This window comes from Aegilops tauschii, chromosome 7 (assembly GCF_002575655.3).
Source record: "Aegilops tauschii subsp. strangulata cultivar AL8/78 chromosome 7, Aet v6.0, whole genome shotgun sequence".
NCBI classification, from domain to species: Eukaryota; Viridiplantae; Streptophyta; class Magnoliopsida; order Poales; family Poaceae; genus Aegilops; species Aegilops tauschii.
This window is the reverse complement of record NC_053041.3, coordinates 392,994,805-393,012,443: the sequence shown is the minus strand read 5'-3', so window position 1 is coordinate 393,012,443 and position 17,639 is coordinate 392,994,805. Positions and strand designations below refer to the sequence as shown.

The 17,639-nt window shown below is 52.6% G+C and overlaps 1 protein-coding gene across 1 annotated transcript; it reads left to right on the top strand.

Moving 5' to 3' along the window:
- The first annotated feature begins 11,226 nt into the window (after positions 1-11,226).
- LOC109762930 (polycomb group protein FIE1) lies at positions 11,227-15,448 on the top strand. Its single transcript, XM_020321814.4, has 13 exons — positions 11,227-11,669; positions 12,176-12,241; positions 12,330-12,452; positions 12,850-12,930; positions 13,010-13,102; positions 13,513-13,588; positions 13,674-13,753; positions 13,851-13,922; positions 14,141-14,200; positions 14,355-14,451; positions 14,689-14,752; positions 14,865-14,924; positions 15,120-15,448. Exons 1-13 carry the CDS (start codon positions 11,481-11,483, stop codon positions 15,193-15,195), a joined length of 1,137 nt encoding a protein of 378 aa, XP_020177403.1. The 5' UTR covers positions 11,227-11,480; the 3' UTR covers positions 15,196-15,448.
- The last annotated feature ends 2,191 nt before the right edge of the window (positions 15,449-17,639 follow it).

The following is a 17,639-nucleotide window of genomic DNA, read 5'->3' as shown; positions in this document are numbered from 1 at the left end:
CCACCAAAGCAGGACTAGGGTATTACGCATCTCTGCGGCCCGAACCTGGGTAAACAATCCGTGTGCTTCCTGTCAGACCCGCTCTTTGCACAACCCCGCGCTCGCCAACCGTAGAAGGGATCCCAGTGATTCCATAGGTGTCGATTTCCCCCGACATCTTTGGCGCGCCAGGTAGGGGGCGCAGTTGTGGAAATCTGGTCTGATCGGAGCAACGGCTTCGTCGTGGCCATCGTTCCAAGGAAGAAGATGACCAAGTTTGATGGCACCGTCTGCAGATGCGGTGGGCGCTCGCGCGGCGACAGAAAAGCTAAGTCGTGCGAAACTTTAAGCAATTTCTTTTTATATATAAGGTTATCGTCCTCAAAGGTCCTGCCCTATGTATGGAAAACCTGCACGCAAAGGGGCCCTTCCGCTATTGGCAATGCCCTTGCTCTCTTTCGAGTCTGCTCAACAGCCCCAAGCGGACGTGTCGAGACCGACAGGGTAGCCTTCCGCAATTAGCAATGCTCTCGATTCTGACTCGAGTCAAGCTCGACAGTTCGAGCGGCCGCGTTGGGAGCGGTAAGGTGGTTCGCCTGGCAGCAAGCACACCCGGCAGGCCATTGGGGATCCGTCCTCAAGGCGCCGTGCCTTGGGTTTACGCGCCGGCAAGCCTACCCGGTTAACGTAGGGTGAACATAGAAAGGGGGGATTGAACAGGAAAGTAACATGCATAATATCAAAAGTGTTGCAGAGTTATATTACATTAATTGTTGCTGCGGTTCTAACTAAAGAAAAAATTGTCTTGGTCGTGAACCTACAGCGGCGATGAGAGACGGGGTGCCTAATCCCGGCGCTGGCCCTCTATCCTCTGAATTCCATCGATGCGGCTGATGATGGGCTTGATACACTCCTTGAGCACTGCGAGGTCCGCATGCTCCGGCAAGCTCTCCAGCGCGGCGTCGAAGTCGAGGTTGGGATTCCAGTGCGCCACCTTGGTGAGGACCTTGGTCATGGCACCCCGGCAAAGCCTCCAGGCCTCATCAGCCAGAGAGGCCGCCCGGTTGGAGTGGAGCTGCTCCAGGGCCCCGAGGACACCCTCGAAGAACAGGGTCAGCTTGGCGTTCGGGCTCACGTTGCGCTCCGGGGTGTACCTCACATTTGGCATCCCCATGGTGGCCAGCTGCGTGGTGATCCTGCCGGCGACATCTTCGAGGCGGCCGATCCAGCGGTTCTCGCCCTCCACAAAATCCTTGTGGTTGGCGGCTTCGTTCTTCCACATCTGCTTCTCGGCCTCCAGATCCTTGGCCAGGGTCTCCTCTCGGGCCTTGGCCTCCAAGAGCGTCTCCTCAAGACCCTCCAGCTTCAGCTTCAGGTCTTTGATGGAGTCGTTGGCCTTGGAGAGCTGCTCAGCCTTGCTGAGGACTGCGCCCGGCGCCTCCATCAGGGCACCGTTGAGCGTGTCCTTCTCCTCGGCCAGCTTCAGGGCTTGATCCTTCAGCCCGTCCCGCTCCACCTCCAGCTCCTTCACCTTGCCGGCGTGAACCAGAGCCTGGGCATTGAGTGCCTCCTTGTGCCTCTGCTCCATCTCCTGGGTCTGCTGCACGACAAGCTTCTCCACCTCCCCGTCCTTGCCGCGGAGCGTTGCGGCGAGCTTCTCCTCACGCGCGGCAAGGTCCTCCTCCTGGGAATTCAGCGCGGCCTGCTGCTGCTGCTGAGCAGCCTCGGCCCGGGCAGCCTGCTGCTCCGCCAGTTCCTGGGCCTTCTCAATATTGGCCTGCTTCATGAAAAGCTCCAGGTTGCACTCAGCCAGCGCGTCCTGGGCGGCCTTCAGGTCCTTGTGGGCCTGGCGGAACCAAGCCTGCGCCTCGGTGACGCACCCCTCGAGGTCCGCCTCCGCCTTGTCCACCACCGCCATCCTAGACTTAGCCTTGTCCAGACGGGCGCGGTGAAGCACCTGAAGCTTCTGGAAGTTGGCGCTCATGGCCCGGAGGAGCCGCTCTTCCTGGGAACCGCCGCCACCGGCGCTCGTCTCGTCAACAACCTCAAGCCCGGCGGCGGAAAGCACTTCGCCGTCGAACACCTCCCCCTCGACGGGCGCCCCGGTGCTCGCCGTCCCTGGGAGGTGGACGAACAGGTCGTCGCTCACCTTCAGATATCTGCCGGGGCCAGAGGCAGCGGAGGAGGAAGGTTGGTCGTCAACCACCTCCTCCTCGGCAGCGGCCTTGCCGGCCTCCCCGGCAGGCCCCTTGCCGGCCTCCTTAGCAGCGGCCTTGCCAGGCTCCCTGGCGGACCCCTTGGCGGCGCCCTCAGCAGCATCCTTGGCGGCCTCCTCGGTGGCGATCTTCTCGGCCTCCGCTGCGGCATCCTTGGCGACGTCCTCGATGACGGTGTCTATGTCCTCCCGGTCCGTCGAGGGAGGATCTGGATATCGAGAAGGGGGTGAGGCGAAGCCAAGACCAAGATTCAATAAGAAAAAGAACAGGGACGAGAAGCGAGTGACTTACCCGTGCCGGGCTGGGAAGAAGAGGCCCCCTCCCCGCCAACATCTGGCGCCGAGGCAAAGCCACCAGCGCCTGAGTTTGCCTCCTCCTCCTCCGTGTGCATGGGCTCGGTGCTTGGCGCCATTGCCGGGGACGCCCCTCGGGGCGGCGTGGTCGATGGGGGCGGCGTGTTGGGGGTAGCCCTCAGTGGCTCCTCCTGCTGATGTCCTCCTCCTGCAGCCACGGCAAGGTCAGCGCCAAGGGATCATACCCCCAACACATGTCGATGAGGGGTGCGTGGTGAGCTTACGCTGGGGGCTGTGCCGGGGGCTGCTGTCCGGGCTGCGCAACACCAGCAGCGGTATGCCAGAAGTACCCGCCGGGGGCTGGCCGCTCGCCGAAGCCCTGTCCCTCTTCACCCTCTGGGCCAGTGTCTCCGCATCCCTGCAATAAAAGAAACAAATCAAGATAAGCGGCACAGTTTGAGGAGGCAGAGATGACAAAAAAGGAACAAGATATTTACTCGTCCTCCACCTCCTCTTCTGTCGCCTTCCTCTTCCTCCTTGGGCTGAGAGACCCAAAATCGAAGACAACCTCCGCGTCGTCATCTGCGGGAGGAGGGGAAGCAGGTGGAGTCCGTGGACGCTTGGACGAAGCAGAGGCAGTTGCCTTCTTCTTCGCCACCGCGGCCTTCACCACTTTCCTCGCCGCCACGGCCCTCGTCTGGCGCACGGACACCTGCTGGGTTTGCTGCGGCTGCACGGCCCTGCCAGGCCGGACCGGCTCGCCAGAGCTGGCCCGCGGCAGGACTCGCCCTCTCCCCGTTGCCAGGGGGTCGACAGTCTCGAGCTCCTCCTCCGACGGCTCGTCGACCACATCTTCGATGAGAGGGGCCCCAGTGCCGGCGCTGCTGGCCTCCCCAGCGGCCTCCGCCCACTGGCGAGCTCCTTTTCCTCTGCCTCCACCGCGGCCTTGTCCTCCACGCCGCCGGCACTGCCGGCCTCCCTGGCGAGCTCCGCCTCCGCCGCCCTGGCGGCGATGTAGTCCAGCTCTGCCTGGGTGGTGTCCTAGACGAGCCGCGGTTCGGCGCAGACGTATTTCTCCTCCAAGGTATCAAAGAACTCCTGCACTTGATCCTCTGGTGGCTCGGCCCAAGTTGAGACGAGGCTGTGCGCGTTGAACTCCGGCATCATGGCGATGATGTCGTTTCGGCACGAGTTATTGCCCAGCGGGACCACCCCCGCCGGCAACCCGAACAAGGGCCCCTTGGCAACCTTGCCGGTTTTGGCAGCCTTGCCGGACCGCTCGACCTTGCCGTCGCGGTTCACGTCGCGCTGGAAGAGCCGCTGGCAGAAGTGGGCATGCCCCATCACCATGAGGTTGTGGTCGAGGCCGGGGCGAAGCCTCATGATGTCGGCCGCATTCGTAAAGAGCCAGGACGGCCTCCCCTTGTTGTCCAGCGGAGCGATTCGGCGGCGGATGAAATCCGCCCCGATCATCTCAAGGGTGAGCCCGGCCTTGGTGAGGCGGAGAATCCTGGTGGTGGCAACCGTGAGCTTCGCGTCGTCGGCGTCAACATTGCTCCAGTCATTTTGGCGAACCGGCGGCGCCTGGCGAACCCGGCAGAAATCTTGTGGATCATCCTCCTCAATCCAGCACCACCGACCCCGCCACTCCTCCCACCTCTCCTTCTGAGTGCCCTCCGGGTATGTCCCCTTGGACCTTGGACCTTGGGATCCAGACGACACAACCGGAAATGGCGCCCCCTTTTGGATCCGAGGGAAGAAGTAGTGGCGGAAGAGCGCCGTGTTGGGATGCACCCCGACGAAGCCCTCGTAGAGGTGCGCGAAAAGAGCCATGCACGCCACGACGTTTGGGGTAAAATCCAGAAGGTGGAAGCCGTAGGTGTGCATGACGTCATTGAAGAAATCAGAGAAGGGGGGGCAGAGGTCGCAAGAAAAGTAGTCGACGAAAAATGGGTACCGATTCAGGCCGGCTTTGGCGAAGGCGGCAGGGATGACGCGGGTGGCCGGATGCCCCGTCTTCTCTCCCCCCCCGTCTTGCACCCCCATAGGTGCTTGAAGTAGTCCCGGAGGTGGACCGCGTCGACCGTCGTGGGGAAGCAGGCGGACTGCGTCTGCCGCACCGCCAACTTGGTCTCCGGTGGCTCGTTCGCCCCGGCGTCCTTGGCCACTCCCTTGCCTCTGCTGGTTTTGGGTGCCATGGCAGCTGCGACAGGCGAAGGACGAAGGACGACGAAGGCGGAGCGGTGGCAAGCAAAGGCAAAAGCTTAAGAGGGAGGAAGAAGGGGACGGCGGTTCCGAGATTGGAGAAGGTGCAGGGGGTAAATGAGCAGCGCGCCCGCGGTTATTCCTTTTTACGAGGAAGGCGCGGGCCGCCTCCTTTCCCATTAACTGCGATGTGATGCATGCGTGTGGAGACCGCCCCACGCATGACCCCCACATCACGCACGACCCTCCACGTCGCGTGTTCAACGCGGGTCGTGGGGAAGCGCAACGGACGGAAAGTTACTACGGTGAAATCCGCCCCACCTGCCCGCGCACCGTTCTGGGCCTGGCCCAACAATGCGTCGCGCTTGTGTGTGGCCCAGGCCCGGGGGCTCCTGTCGGTGTACAAAAGTAGGGGCTCTCCTTTTGACCCCTTTACTTGTGCACGGGCAGTCGGAGCCGCGCCCACGACCACACCAAGCAGGGGAGAAGAGGGGAGCTGGAGCACAAGGCAAACAAGGCAACGCCAAGATCAAGAGACACGAAGAGCAAGGGGGCAAGGCGGACTCCCCCGGCAAGACCCTTGCCGGGGTAACTTGCCCGACGCCAGCAGAGTGTGCCACCCTTGGGCCCACAGGTTCCAACATCACCAACAAACCACATTGGAACCAAGGCTCGGGAGGCACCTCTGTGATGGCATGCAGATCTTCGTCAAGATCATAAACACGCAAGATCAGATGAGGACCAGAAGACGACGACCCTCGGCGAGATCCTTGCCGAGGGGATCCACGAGACCCCCGGCAAGACCCTTGCCGGGGACAACCACGACGCTGCGGCAAGAGTACCCTTGCCGGGGCCCCGGCAAGACCCTTGCCGAGGACACCAACGGGGCCGCAGCCAGGCCCACGCCTGCCAAGACACCACCGCCGTCCCCATGCAGCTGCCAGCTCAACCAGCTGAGCAGGCACCTGCGTGGCGACGAGCGGCCTCTACACCGACCCAGCAAGCACCTGCGTGGTGGCATGCAGATCTTCATGAAGGCTCCACCACCGCGCCAGCCCAGCAGCTAGCCAACGTGGCGCCACGACGCCTCGTCAGCTCGGGCGTGTGTTGAAGCCAGGCGAGGCGGCGACAGTTGGGACGTGCTTCCTTGCCGTCCCCGATAAAGCGAGAGGGGCACGTCGGCAGCGTATTAAATGTGTTTGTCCGACGGCGCCAGAGGATAGACTCATCTACTGTACACCTTTCCACCTCCTATGTGCCACTGTGGCAACCCCTTTTTGTCTATAAAAGGAGGCCTGAGGCGACCAGGAGAAGGATTTGGATCCTTTGGGCAAGTCATGCCCCGTAGCTAGCTCAAGAACACTCAAATACATCAACAAAGCAGGACTAGGGTATTACGCGTCTCTGCGGCCCGAACCTAGGTAAACGATCCGTGTGCTTCCTGTCAGACCCGCTCTTTGCACAACCCCACGCCCGCCAACCGTAGAAGGGATCCCAGTGATTGCATAGGTGTCGATTTCCCCCGACAAAAAGCAAGTACACCGATGTTTGCCAGAGAGCCACGGTGCCGTGGTGTTCAAAATCCATCCCCATTTCTTGCTGGGACCTAAGCATGCAACCAAGGACACGGATTTGAATTTTCAACCTATTTAGATGCATTAGAGCATGTGCATGTAGTTCAAATTTGAATTATGCACATAAATGCATTGAAAACTCAATTAATGTATAAAAATGTCCAAACGAACCTCGAAAAATTCCAAAAATTAACACAACACTCTTGTTGTTCTATGTTGACACTAGAAAAAAATTGAAATCAAGAAGAGGCAACGGATATCGTTTCGTCCAGAAAGGTGAAACGTTCTCTACCGAAACCATCACACTTGTTGTGAGAAGCTCTAGTTTGTGAGAAGTTTATACCCAAACCTGCCCCAAATGGAACAAATTTTTTACCGCGGCATGTTGATGCCGCTCCATGATAGCATGCCAAGTTTCATGAATTTTGGATGACTTTTGGATTTACTAGAATTACAAAAGAAAGTACGTCGACGTTTGCCGGAGAGCCACGGTGCCGTGGTGTTCGAAATTCATCCTCATCTCTTGCATGGGACATAAGCATAAACCCATGGACATATATATGATTTTACAACCCATGTTGGTGCACCGGAGCATGTGCATGTAGTTTAATTTTGAATTGTGCACCTGAAATGGCTAGAAAACCAATTTAATGTATAAAATGTCCAAACGAACCCTGAATAATTCCAATTCTTTTACGACACACTTATAGTTGCATGTTCACTGCAGATAAAAGTTCTAGCAATTCAAACACCGTCCATTGCTGTTGTGACCCCATTATGCAATTCAAATCAAGATGAAAAATCAAGTAGATCCCACACAGTTTATTATCACCAACTGTGTGAGATGCAGTACAAAATATCCTGGAGCACTGTCGGTGTTTAGTATGCCTATGGCTTACACGAGAAGGTGCGTCGGCTATAGTCCACAGCCAGCGTGTCAAGCACACTAACTTGCTCCCCAAGTATCATTTCACTGTTCAATCATCGCCGGTGAAAGATGGGGACGTGGACCCGTGTCGTGAGGGCAACTTCTGCGGCCCACTCCGGCGAGAGCGCGGCTGTAGCCGCCATGCGCGTGCTAACAAGGTGCATGAGCGCGGCCGCAATCTGTGACCGGGCGGCCAAGGCAGCCCAAACGGCCGCTGCCGCTTCTCAGGTGGCGGCAGCAACATCTGCCTCGGGGATAGCAACTGGCGAGAGTGGCGGCCTTAGCCCTGATGGAGGCCGCCCACGACCATGTCGAGGCCGCCTGATGTCGCTTGAAGCTACGTTGGTATTTCCCCAAAGAGGAAGGGATGATGTAGCACAGCGGCGATAGGTATTTCCCTCAGATATGAAACCAAGGTTATCGAATCAGTAGGAGAACCAAGCAACACAACGTAAACAACCCCTGCACACAGATAACAAATCCTCGCAACCCGACGTGTTAAAGGGGTTGTCAATCCCTTCCGGGGTACGGCGCCTCAAGTAGGCAAACGGACGTGAGATAAATCTGTAGTAAATTGATAGATCGAACGCTAAATAAAATAAATAAGGAAAAATTGCAGCAAGGTATTTTTGGTTTAATAGATCTGAAAATAAATGCAAGGAAAAGTAGATCGCAAAGGCAAATATATGAGAAAGAGACCCGGGGGCCGTAGGTTTCACTAGTGGCTTCTCTCGAGAAAAATAGCAAACACTGGGTGAACAAATTACTGTTGGGCAATTGATAGAACTTCAAATACTCATGACCATAACCAGGCAATGATCATTATATAGGCATCACGTCCAAGCACTACTGCAGGATGCTGCTAACGCGACACTACGATCAGAGACCCTTCGACGAAACTGTGTGTGATGCAATAATCGCAAACGGTGGTGTAAAAGAACCATCAAAAAAGGTGCAAAACATTTGCGATGGCGGAGCCATCAAACACGGTTCAGATTTTAGTTGCGTGTGCGATGCAGGGCATACGGTTCAGTTCAATAAACTATTTGCGATGAGGCGGACCAAAAGAAACGGGCAGCCAGATGAAGGCGTGTGCAATATACAGCATACGGTTCACTCGGATGAACTGTTTGTGATGAGGAGGAACAATAGAAACGGGCAGCTAGATAAATGTGTGTGCGATTGAGGGCATACGCTTCAGAAGGATTAACTATTTGCGATTAGGCAACAGAACAGAAACGGGTCAGCCAGATCAAAGTGTCTGCGATTGATGGCATACACTTCACACAGATGAACTGTTTGCAATTAGCCACAACAAACTGAAACAGTTAGATAGATCAAGGTGTGTGAGCTAGACGGGCACACACATTCTAATTAGAAGAAGCGTGCGCGATGGTAATAACGAGCGCGCACGATTGTTGGAAGAAGACGTGTGCTGACATTGCCTATTGCGGTGCACCCTATGGTGCAAACGCCACGTACGCGGCCGAGAAGGCGTACGTGCCCACATTACGCCTTCAGGGAATAGTGCCGCACTTATAACCGTCAGTAAATTTTGAGCATGCGTCCCGTCACATTCCAAATTGCAAACCTGTTCACACCGATCAAAACCTAAACGGCTTCCCACTTAGGAGTGTATTACTACTCGATTATAAATACTACTACTCCAAGATGACTGCACATTCCTCCTCAACTCCTCATCCACAAAAACAAACAAGTCATTCATCATTGTTCCCTTTGCGTCTGCCATGGCTAGCGTGAGTTCTGGGTCGAGAGATTGCCACCAGGGAGATGCGAGCATGGAAGCGGAAGCACGAGAGATGTCCCGCCTCGCCGCGAACGCAGCCGGCATGTCCCGCCGCACGGCCGTAGCAGCACAGAGGTCCCGCCGCGCCGCCGAAGCAGTACGCAGGTCCCGCCGCGCCGTCGATGCGGTAGATTGGTCCGGCCATGCCGCGGAAGCAGAAGAGATGTCCCACCGCGTCGCGAATGCAGCAGAGATGTCGTCCTGCAACCTCGCCCAGCCGGAGATCTGATCCATCTAGCTATGGACGATCGCATGCATGCGCCTGTAAGAGTCCTCGCCTGCCCGTGAGACATTTTCCCAGGCTGCGTCCTCCCGCGCCGCCTATGGGGTTCTAACGATATCAGATCAGATCTATGTCTTCATTTTTCATTTTCATCATCAGATAATGAGTCATTAAGAACAATGGCACATTGCAAGGTCACCAAGGAGAAGAGCCATGGGTCACAGCAGGCAAAGACGTGCTCGATGCTCTTTTCGTTTGGCAGAAATCCAGACTCGAGGAAGGAGTACCGCGATTCACGTACCCTTGTGCAGGAGTAGAAAGCCTCCGAGATCCATGAAGGGAGGATGTTACAACCGATGAAGGTTTCTAGGGTAAATCAGAATATCCGGCTTGGAAGTTTATCAACAGTTTGGTAAAGGGAGGTCTAAAGCAGGATTTGCGCTACCACAAAGCCATACAAAAATCAATTATGTTAATAATAGTACATTGTATACTATATATATAAACTACAAATATACCGAATAATTTCAAATGTAGGGACTAGATGCACGCCAGAGTTTAAAGAGTATTTTTTTGAGATCTAGCTACTCGAATAATCCTTATGAAATTAGGGTAGTGCAATCAATGACAGTTTAATCTAGTTTTTATTTATCGAAATGACCTTTATAGATGATGAAAAATCTATGGGTTCATTCCACGGACATTCTATAAGGTGTCGGGCCCAAGTAACGGGTAGGCCCATGAAAACGACAGGCCCATGAACACATATTTTCATCAGCTAGTTTTGAAACCCTAAATTTCAATTATATAAACCCGAACATACACCAGAACATACAATTCATTCCATCCGCCGCCGCCGTCAACATCCTGCACTCCCAGTATCCATTATCTTCCTCGTGTTCTTCTTCTCCAGTTGTCTTGTTGTTATCGCACCTTAACACTTACCCGGTTTCATCGGACAGTGACATCTCATTGCCTTATTCAATTTTGACCATCTTTTCTTTGTGGTTACAGCCGCACATGTGGATCCGAGACTCCCCTGAAGAAAAATCGACGCTTTCTTCCATATCCGGCAAAGCATGTCAAACATACAATACATGTTTAGTGTCGTTGTTTAGACAACTATCTAGAAAACCCCACACAACTACACCTTAGGCATCTTACCAATGACCCTTACTCCAACTACTTGCTACAGCATGAGCACCCCGAACGATGAGACGCCGCTGATGGGGTCCAATGGCAAGATGCGGTATAAATCGCGTCGCAAAAAGTAAGTGGTACATGGAAAATACTGTTACTCCGAACCTTTTTTCTTACTAAATCAAAGTAAATTTTATTTTTAGATCTATGCTATATAGTTCCTTTGGTTCTCAATCTAGTTATGGTATGTGGTTTATTATCATTGGTAACACAAATTGTTTATCATGTTTTTTTCAAAAACATTATTTTTTTACTTTAGTATGAGTGATTTTCCTCATAGTGAGAAATTTGATCACACAACTTTTTAAGTGAAGTTGAGGCAAAATCCAGGTGCATCAACTTGTTGTACAATGGTTCTTGCATTGTGGTAGCTCTCTTAGTTCGCATGAAAAAGTGTTTCTTGAACCTTAAAAGTAGAAAATCAGGTCAAAAAATTCTAGCAAATCCTGCAAAACAATGACTCGGTTCAGTTCTGTAAAAAAGGGGATTTGGTTGTAAGGTCCAGTTGCAGAGGGCAATGGCCCAATCTCAGTTACAGTCCAAATCCAGCTGTAATTAAATGTTTGCTATTGATATGCTCGTGCCTCTATTTGCAATTTGAAAACCCATAACCAGCCATATCCCAACAACCCAATTACTGTACTACATTAAATGTTTGCCAAAAAATGAAAGATGTACTAAATCCAAGTGTAAACTGCAGGTGCCCGAGTAATTGTTTTTATTGATACATCAAAGTTTTGTATCACTTGATTCCTTTCTAATTTGATTTTCGTAAGAAGAAAATGTAAATCTGATTTCCACGAGGTGCTTAAACCCCAAATCTCTCAAAACTCTGAAGCGCGACAACGCCTGGGGTCGACACGCGCCGGAGGTCACAGCGCCGCCCCATCACACCCGCCGAAGCCGAAGCCCGCGCCGCCACCTTCTTTGCAGACGCCGCCGCTGCCTCCAGGGCGTGGGCCGAGAGGAAGGGCAGGGGGAAGGGGAAGGGGAAGCGGAAGGCGGCGGCGGCGGAGGAGAAGGAGGCGCCAGAGCCCCAACCTCTCCCGGCGCGCATGGCGAGGCTGGGCCCGGGGCAGGGGTTGGGGTGCGAGGCGGCGGTGGGGTCGCTGGCGCCCAGCCGGAGCCGGGAGTACAAGCTCTGCAGCAAGCACACCGAGGGCAAGCGCCCGCTCTACGCCATCGGCTTCAACTTCATCGACGCCCGCTACTACGACGTCTTCGCCACCGTCGGCGGGAATCGTGTAAGCCTTCTGTGGTTGCCCGCCCGCTCGATCTTTGCTCTGTCTTTAGATTTGGGAATGTTCTTAATTGCGAGTGGTTGAGCGGGAGAGCTGGGGTTCCGGTGCGCGGGGCTCCATAGGAGGATCCGACCTTCGTAGAGGGATTCCGAGAGTCCCAAATTTTCCACAAAATGGAGCGGGCGACCGCTGGCCAAATCTCACCGTCGAGGCCAAGGGGTGAAGGAACCTCCCAAATAAGGTCGATGGAGCTGCAAGTTTGGCTTTTGGTTCCGAAAATTTGGACCTTCGATTGGGAAACAGGGTGCTGTTTGCCACAAGTTTTGATATATTGTATCTGATAACAACTTGCATATTCGATGGAACTTTCGATCAATATCACAGTGGAGGGAATTGTTGAGAATCCGGTCTTAGTTTTCTTTTCCATAGGCATCCGATCGTAGTTTGATTCGATTAATTGTTACTTCTGGTGTGCTCCTGTCCACAAGTTGACTCTGCTGATCTTGCAGGTGACGACGTACCGTGGCCTCCCCGACGGTAACTTGGCTGTTCTGCAAGCATACATTGATGCGGACGTAAGCTCCATTACAATCTCTAGAATCTTCAGTTTCTTATATTAGTTGTACTTTATCTGAGGCTGATGAGGTCTGCATCTTATCTCAGGATGCTCAGTCATTCTACACTCTGAGCTGGGCTTGTGACCTTGACGGCACACCACTGCTAGTGGCAGCAGGAAGCAATGCGGTCATTCGGGTCATCAACTGTGCCACCGAGAAGTTGTTTAAGGTATAATAGTGCCAGAGTTTTCTACTTTCTTATTGTGGCCAACATGGATGAAGTTTCACTTGCATCAATCTACTATTCAGCTGCTTATTTGATGTCCTTTCTGAAAACAGTTACTTATTTGATAATTGTTGGTTTCTCTGTATTGTCCATTCGAGATGATGATTTGGACTTTTATGAAAAGTTGTGTTTCTGCTATACAGTAGTTTATTTTTGTCCAAAAGAGATTGTAGATGTCAAATACTTTAGTACGTCTAGCATGGTGAAAACACGTACAACCTAGCAGATCTATTCTTCTGAGGTAGTCATGAAATTGGGCATATATATGACGATTCAATATCCTAAACTAATGATTACGAACGTGCAGTAAGTTTCTTATTCCGTCTTACAAATCATGCAGAGTTTTCTTGGCCATGGTGATTCAATAAATGAGATAAGAACTCAACCATTGAAGCCTTCGCTCTTCATTTCTGCAAGCAAGGTTGGCAGATAACCTGGTGTGATGCTGGATATACCTATGCCTTTTACCTTTCTGATGCAGTTTATATGGCCTTATATAGGACGAGTCTGTTAGGCTATGGAATGTCCATACAGGTATCTGCATCTTGATTTTTGCTGGAGGAGGTGGTCACCGTAATGAAGTATTGAGTGTTGTAAGTTACACCTACCTCCTAGTGACATTGTTTTATATTACCACTCACTTCACTGCCCAAAGATATGTTCGGATTGTGGCCAAAAGCTACCCTACCAATATTTTGTTCATAATCAAAAACTTGCTCTTTGTTAGGATCATGGCCAATTTTCTGTTGTGCCAATGCTCGTTTGGCCACCCTAGTTCAGTTTTCTTACCAATATTGGCCAAATCATGGGCTAGCAAAATCTTCACCAAAATTATAGCTAGCCAAATATTGGCTAGCTTGGGCTAAATCCGAATACACTCTAAATATAGCTGTCTGCCAGCTACTGGCATTATTGAGTGGATCATTTTAGTTAGTATTTCTGAAAAATAAAACATGTTATCTCGGCACTAACTGTCCTTTCATTCATACTTCTGTTATATCAGGACTTCCACCCTTCTGATATCTACCGAATTGCCAGTTGTGGCATGGATAATACTGTTAAAATCTGGTCAATGAAAGGTTAGCGAACCATTTCATCAATCTTGCTTCCTATTTACATTTTATTACTGCTGATCACTGACATGGTTTGCTAACGTTGTCATAGAATTTTGGCCATACGTGGAGAAATCCTTTACATGGACTGACCTTCCATCAAAATTTCCAACAAAATTTGTCCAATTTCCGGTATGTTAAGTATCTCTCATCTTTGAACCTGTTATTATGCAAACTTTTAGTATTGTTCTTAATCCTCTCAGCATCGTGCTGATCTATCCCCTTTCAGCTTATGACTTCCGTGGTGCATTCTAACTATGTTGACTGTACTAGGTGGCTTGGTGACTTCATCCTGTCGAAGGTAAATTGCTCATTTTTGTAGGAGAGACGAATTAGTGTGAACACAATGTTAGAATGCTTACTGGTGCAAAATTTCAGACTATACCTGAAACCTGTAATATCATACTTTATAGTCTTTTTTTTACATCAAAGATTAGCGTTGCCACCTGTTTTTCAATGCTGATTTAATTATTTCCTGAAGAATGAGAACATCTGATCTGCTTCGCCTTGAACTTGCAGAGTGTTGACAATGAAATTGTTCTGTGGGAGCCAAAAATAAAAGAGCAGGGTCCTGGCGAGGTGATGCAGTTTTACTTTTAAAGAACTATAGGGCTTAACACATTATAATTTTGTACTGATCCAAACTAGTTCTGGTTGTGCTCCTTTGTTTATAAAAATGATGCCGGCCATACTATGTGCCTTCGTCTGAAGTGATTCTTCATTCTATATGCAGGGTAGCATTGATGTTCTTCAGAAGTACCCTGTGCCCGATTGTGACATTTGGTTTATCAAATTCTCATGTGATTTTCACTTCAATCAATTAGCAATAGGTAACATTTTATATTGAAATTATTATCTGCGGACATATTTCTGTATTGTACTTATGTGATTGTCAACAAGTTTCTGAGGATGGCCGTACTTATACATGTGAAAAAACTGATATTTGTAGAAAACATGCTCGTGGCTAATCGTTTGCTCATAAACGAACTCATCTACATGCACCTGATCAGGGTTAGATGAAATTCAAAAAGTACAACTCTTGTGGTTAATCGTTTGCTCGTAAACAGGCAACCGCGAAGGCAAAATCTATGTGTGGGAAGTGCAGGCGAGCCCTCCTGTGCTAATTACCCGGTAAGTTTAACCGAACAAGTTCAGCTATTCCCGATTTCTCCTCCTCTGCATGTGGTGGTGGTGCTAGCTACTGACTTGTATGTTCCTGCATGTACACACTGATAATTTCCAGGCTGAGTAGTCCGCAATGCAAAATGCCAATAAGGCAGACTGCAGTGTCGTTTGATGGAAGGTACATCACCATATTCCATTCGCCACCTCTGATCCAGTAGTACCTCTCTAGCATTTTTTTATCCTGTACTTTTGTTGATATAGCTTCTCATGTGTGCTATGTGCATCCATCATAGTTTTTCTTCTTTCAAGTCCGGTTTTGGTGTTGGCGCATAAGAATTGTGTGTCACTCTTCTTCTTTTCTTCCATTCTTCAGCACGATCCTTGCCTGCGGCGAGGATGGCAGCATATACCGCTGGGACGAAGTGGAACATCAAGCTGCGAAAAATTGAAGCAACCGAAAACCCCCATGCCGTGGGACCCCATGGCAATGCCAGCCAGTTTGAGCTTGACTTGGGGGTTTGTTGTGTGCTTACTTAGTCGGTGGTACCCATCAGCCTTTAGCCCAGAAGCTGGGGGAATGAGCTTACAATGTTTTAAGTTAGGATGTTGTTGACTCGATGATTTGCCGTATGTCCCAGTTTATTATGTTTGCTCTATCATGCACCGAATGTGGGAATTAAACTTAAATCCTCGTTGCTACTAGTTTGTTGTGCATTCTCATTGAGTTGCCTGAACCTGCCGTTGCTGGCTTTTAACACATACCCAAACGAAACACTTTGTTGGGTGAAGGACTTCATCATAATCCTGATGCCGGAATGGCCTAAATTTCTCTTGTGCCGTCTTCGCGGTCTGTTTGGAACGCGTGAATTTTACAGGAACTCTGCTTGGGGATGTAAATGGCGCCGCAACGCCCGTTTAGTTCATTTTCCCGGTAAAAAACTTTCTTGAACTGTTAGACCAATAAGTGGGCTTATAAATGGCGCATTCCCTGAACTCCACGGAAATTTGTCAAGAATTGCCCATTCCTGCATCAGTCGCGCGAGACCGGTTCCTCGTTCTGTTCCTCAAGCATTTCTTTTCAAATGTGTTGCTGAACCTGAAGTCTCTCTAGGCTCTAGCTATGAGCTTGGTCTGAAGCTAGTGGCCTAGCGAAGACAAGAGGAGGAGGATATGATACGAAAGGTGGCCGTTTGGCGCCAAAATGTGCCGTGGTCGGGTGGTCGTGATCGCGGGCCGGGAAAGAAATCGTCTTGTTCCTCGCAGCCATTGGCGACCTCAAGTCACACGATGTTTTTTCTGAATAAAAAAAAAGCAACAGTGCAATAGGCCCTCGCGTCCCTCCCTCCCCGGGGCGACACGGGCGGCGGCTCAGGCGCCCCTCCACCGGATCCCCTCCTCACTCCCCTCCCCTCGCCGTCGCCGGTGGGCTCCGCCGGGCGAAGCCCGTGCGGATCCGGCGGCGGCGGGACCTCTTCATCCCGTGGCGTCGCTAGTGAGGGGGAGACTTGCAGCGGCGAGCGACGGATGGCGGACGGTGTACGGTGCTGGCGTCGGCTGTGGGCGGCGGATGGGGAGCTGGGGCGGCGGCCTCGGTCCGGGCTCCAGCGTGGCCTGGGCGTGGACGGCGTGCGTGCGCGCGGTGGCGGTCGGCTTCGGAGCGTGGGGTGCAGATCGACGTTGGGCGCGGCAGCGGCTGGCGTGCGGCGGGCGTGGCGACCGGCTGGGCGTGGCGGATGTGGCTCTGGAGCGCGAGGTGCGCCGCGGAGGGACGAGCTGCGCGTATGCTCTGCTGCTCCGTTCGTGTAGCTCCGATCTGGATCTGAGCTAGTTCTTCGATCTGTTCGATCTGGTTGCTGCACTTCGCAATGCGGCTTTGGTGGCTGCGGTGGAGGTGGTCGCGGTGGTGCTGCGGTGGTGGACGGCGGCTACGGCCAGGGGGTGATGCTCGCACTCTCTCCCAAAACCCTCGCACCATGGCCGACGCGCCCAACCCTGCCGTCGCCCCCTTCCGGGCCGACACCATCGCCGTTGGGGCCGCCCGTGCCGTTGGCCCAAAGGGGCCGAAGAAGGTGCGCACCGCGGAAGAGACTGTCGCCGAGACGACAAAGATGGCTGGACGGAGGAGGAAGGAGAAGGCGGAAAAAGAAGCCGCCGCCGCCCTAGCCACAGTCGCTCAGGCCAGGCCGCCGCTACGGAGAGCAATGCCCTTGTCGCCAAGGCCACACAACAGGCCTTCCTCATTCTACGGTACCAAGAGGCGACCCTTCTTGCCGCCACCACCATGACGGCCAGCACGGGCTTGTCGGCGGCCCGTCTGCCCAAGCTTCCGGAGTCGCCACACACGCCAACACCGCCGCCGATGTATGGGTACTGTTCCGGACACGACCCGACATCGTCTCGCTTCTCCAAGTAGCCTGGGGATGGCTCGCGAGAAACGGGAGACTTCGTGCCAATCGTCTTGGTGGTGTCCCCCCTTGATCTCAATGCCAACCTCGTTGCCGGCAAGTCCACCGGGACGCAAAGGAAGCGCCCACGGGCCATCCTCACAGGCAACTTACCCAATGCCCGCAAGTTGTTTGTTGATATGTAGACCTCGACGATGGACGACCTGGCATTCATGGAGGAGATTATCAATGAGGGTGGCCTAGGGTACGATCCCGAGGAGACTCAAAGCCAAGACGACCGCGACCAAGGCACCCAAGGCCAAGACCCCCACGACCACCTCGGCCAAGACACCCAAGGCCAAGAAAGTCAAGACCATGACGGTGTCGACATCGACGATGAGCCATTGTTTCATGATGAGCTATCGCATCAAGCCAATGCACAAAAAAGGCGGCAAAGAGTGAGGACGGGAGCATACACGAAGAATGATGACAAGTTAATTTGCAAAGCT

Excerpts from the sequence above, each read along its gene's own strand:
- LOC109762930 (XM_020321814.4), top strand. The coding sequence starts at position 11,481 with ATGGCGAGGCTGGGCCCGGGGCAGGGGTTGGGGTGCGAGGCGGCGGTG. Across the intron at positions 12,453-12,849 it reads CCACCGAGAAGTTGTTTAAG|AGTTTTCTTGGCCATGGTGA; the intron begins GTATAATAGTGC and ends CAAATCATGCAG. Across the intron at positions 13,923-14,140 it reads GTGACTTCATCCTGTCGAAG|AGTGTTGACAATGAAATTGT; the intron begins GTAAATTGCTCA and ends TTGAACTTGCAG.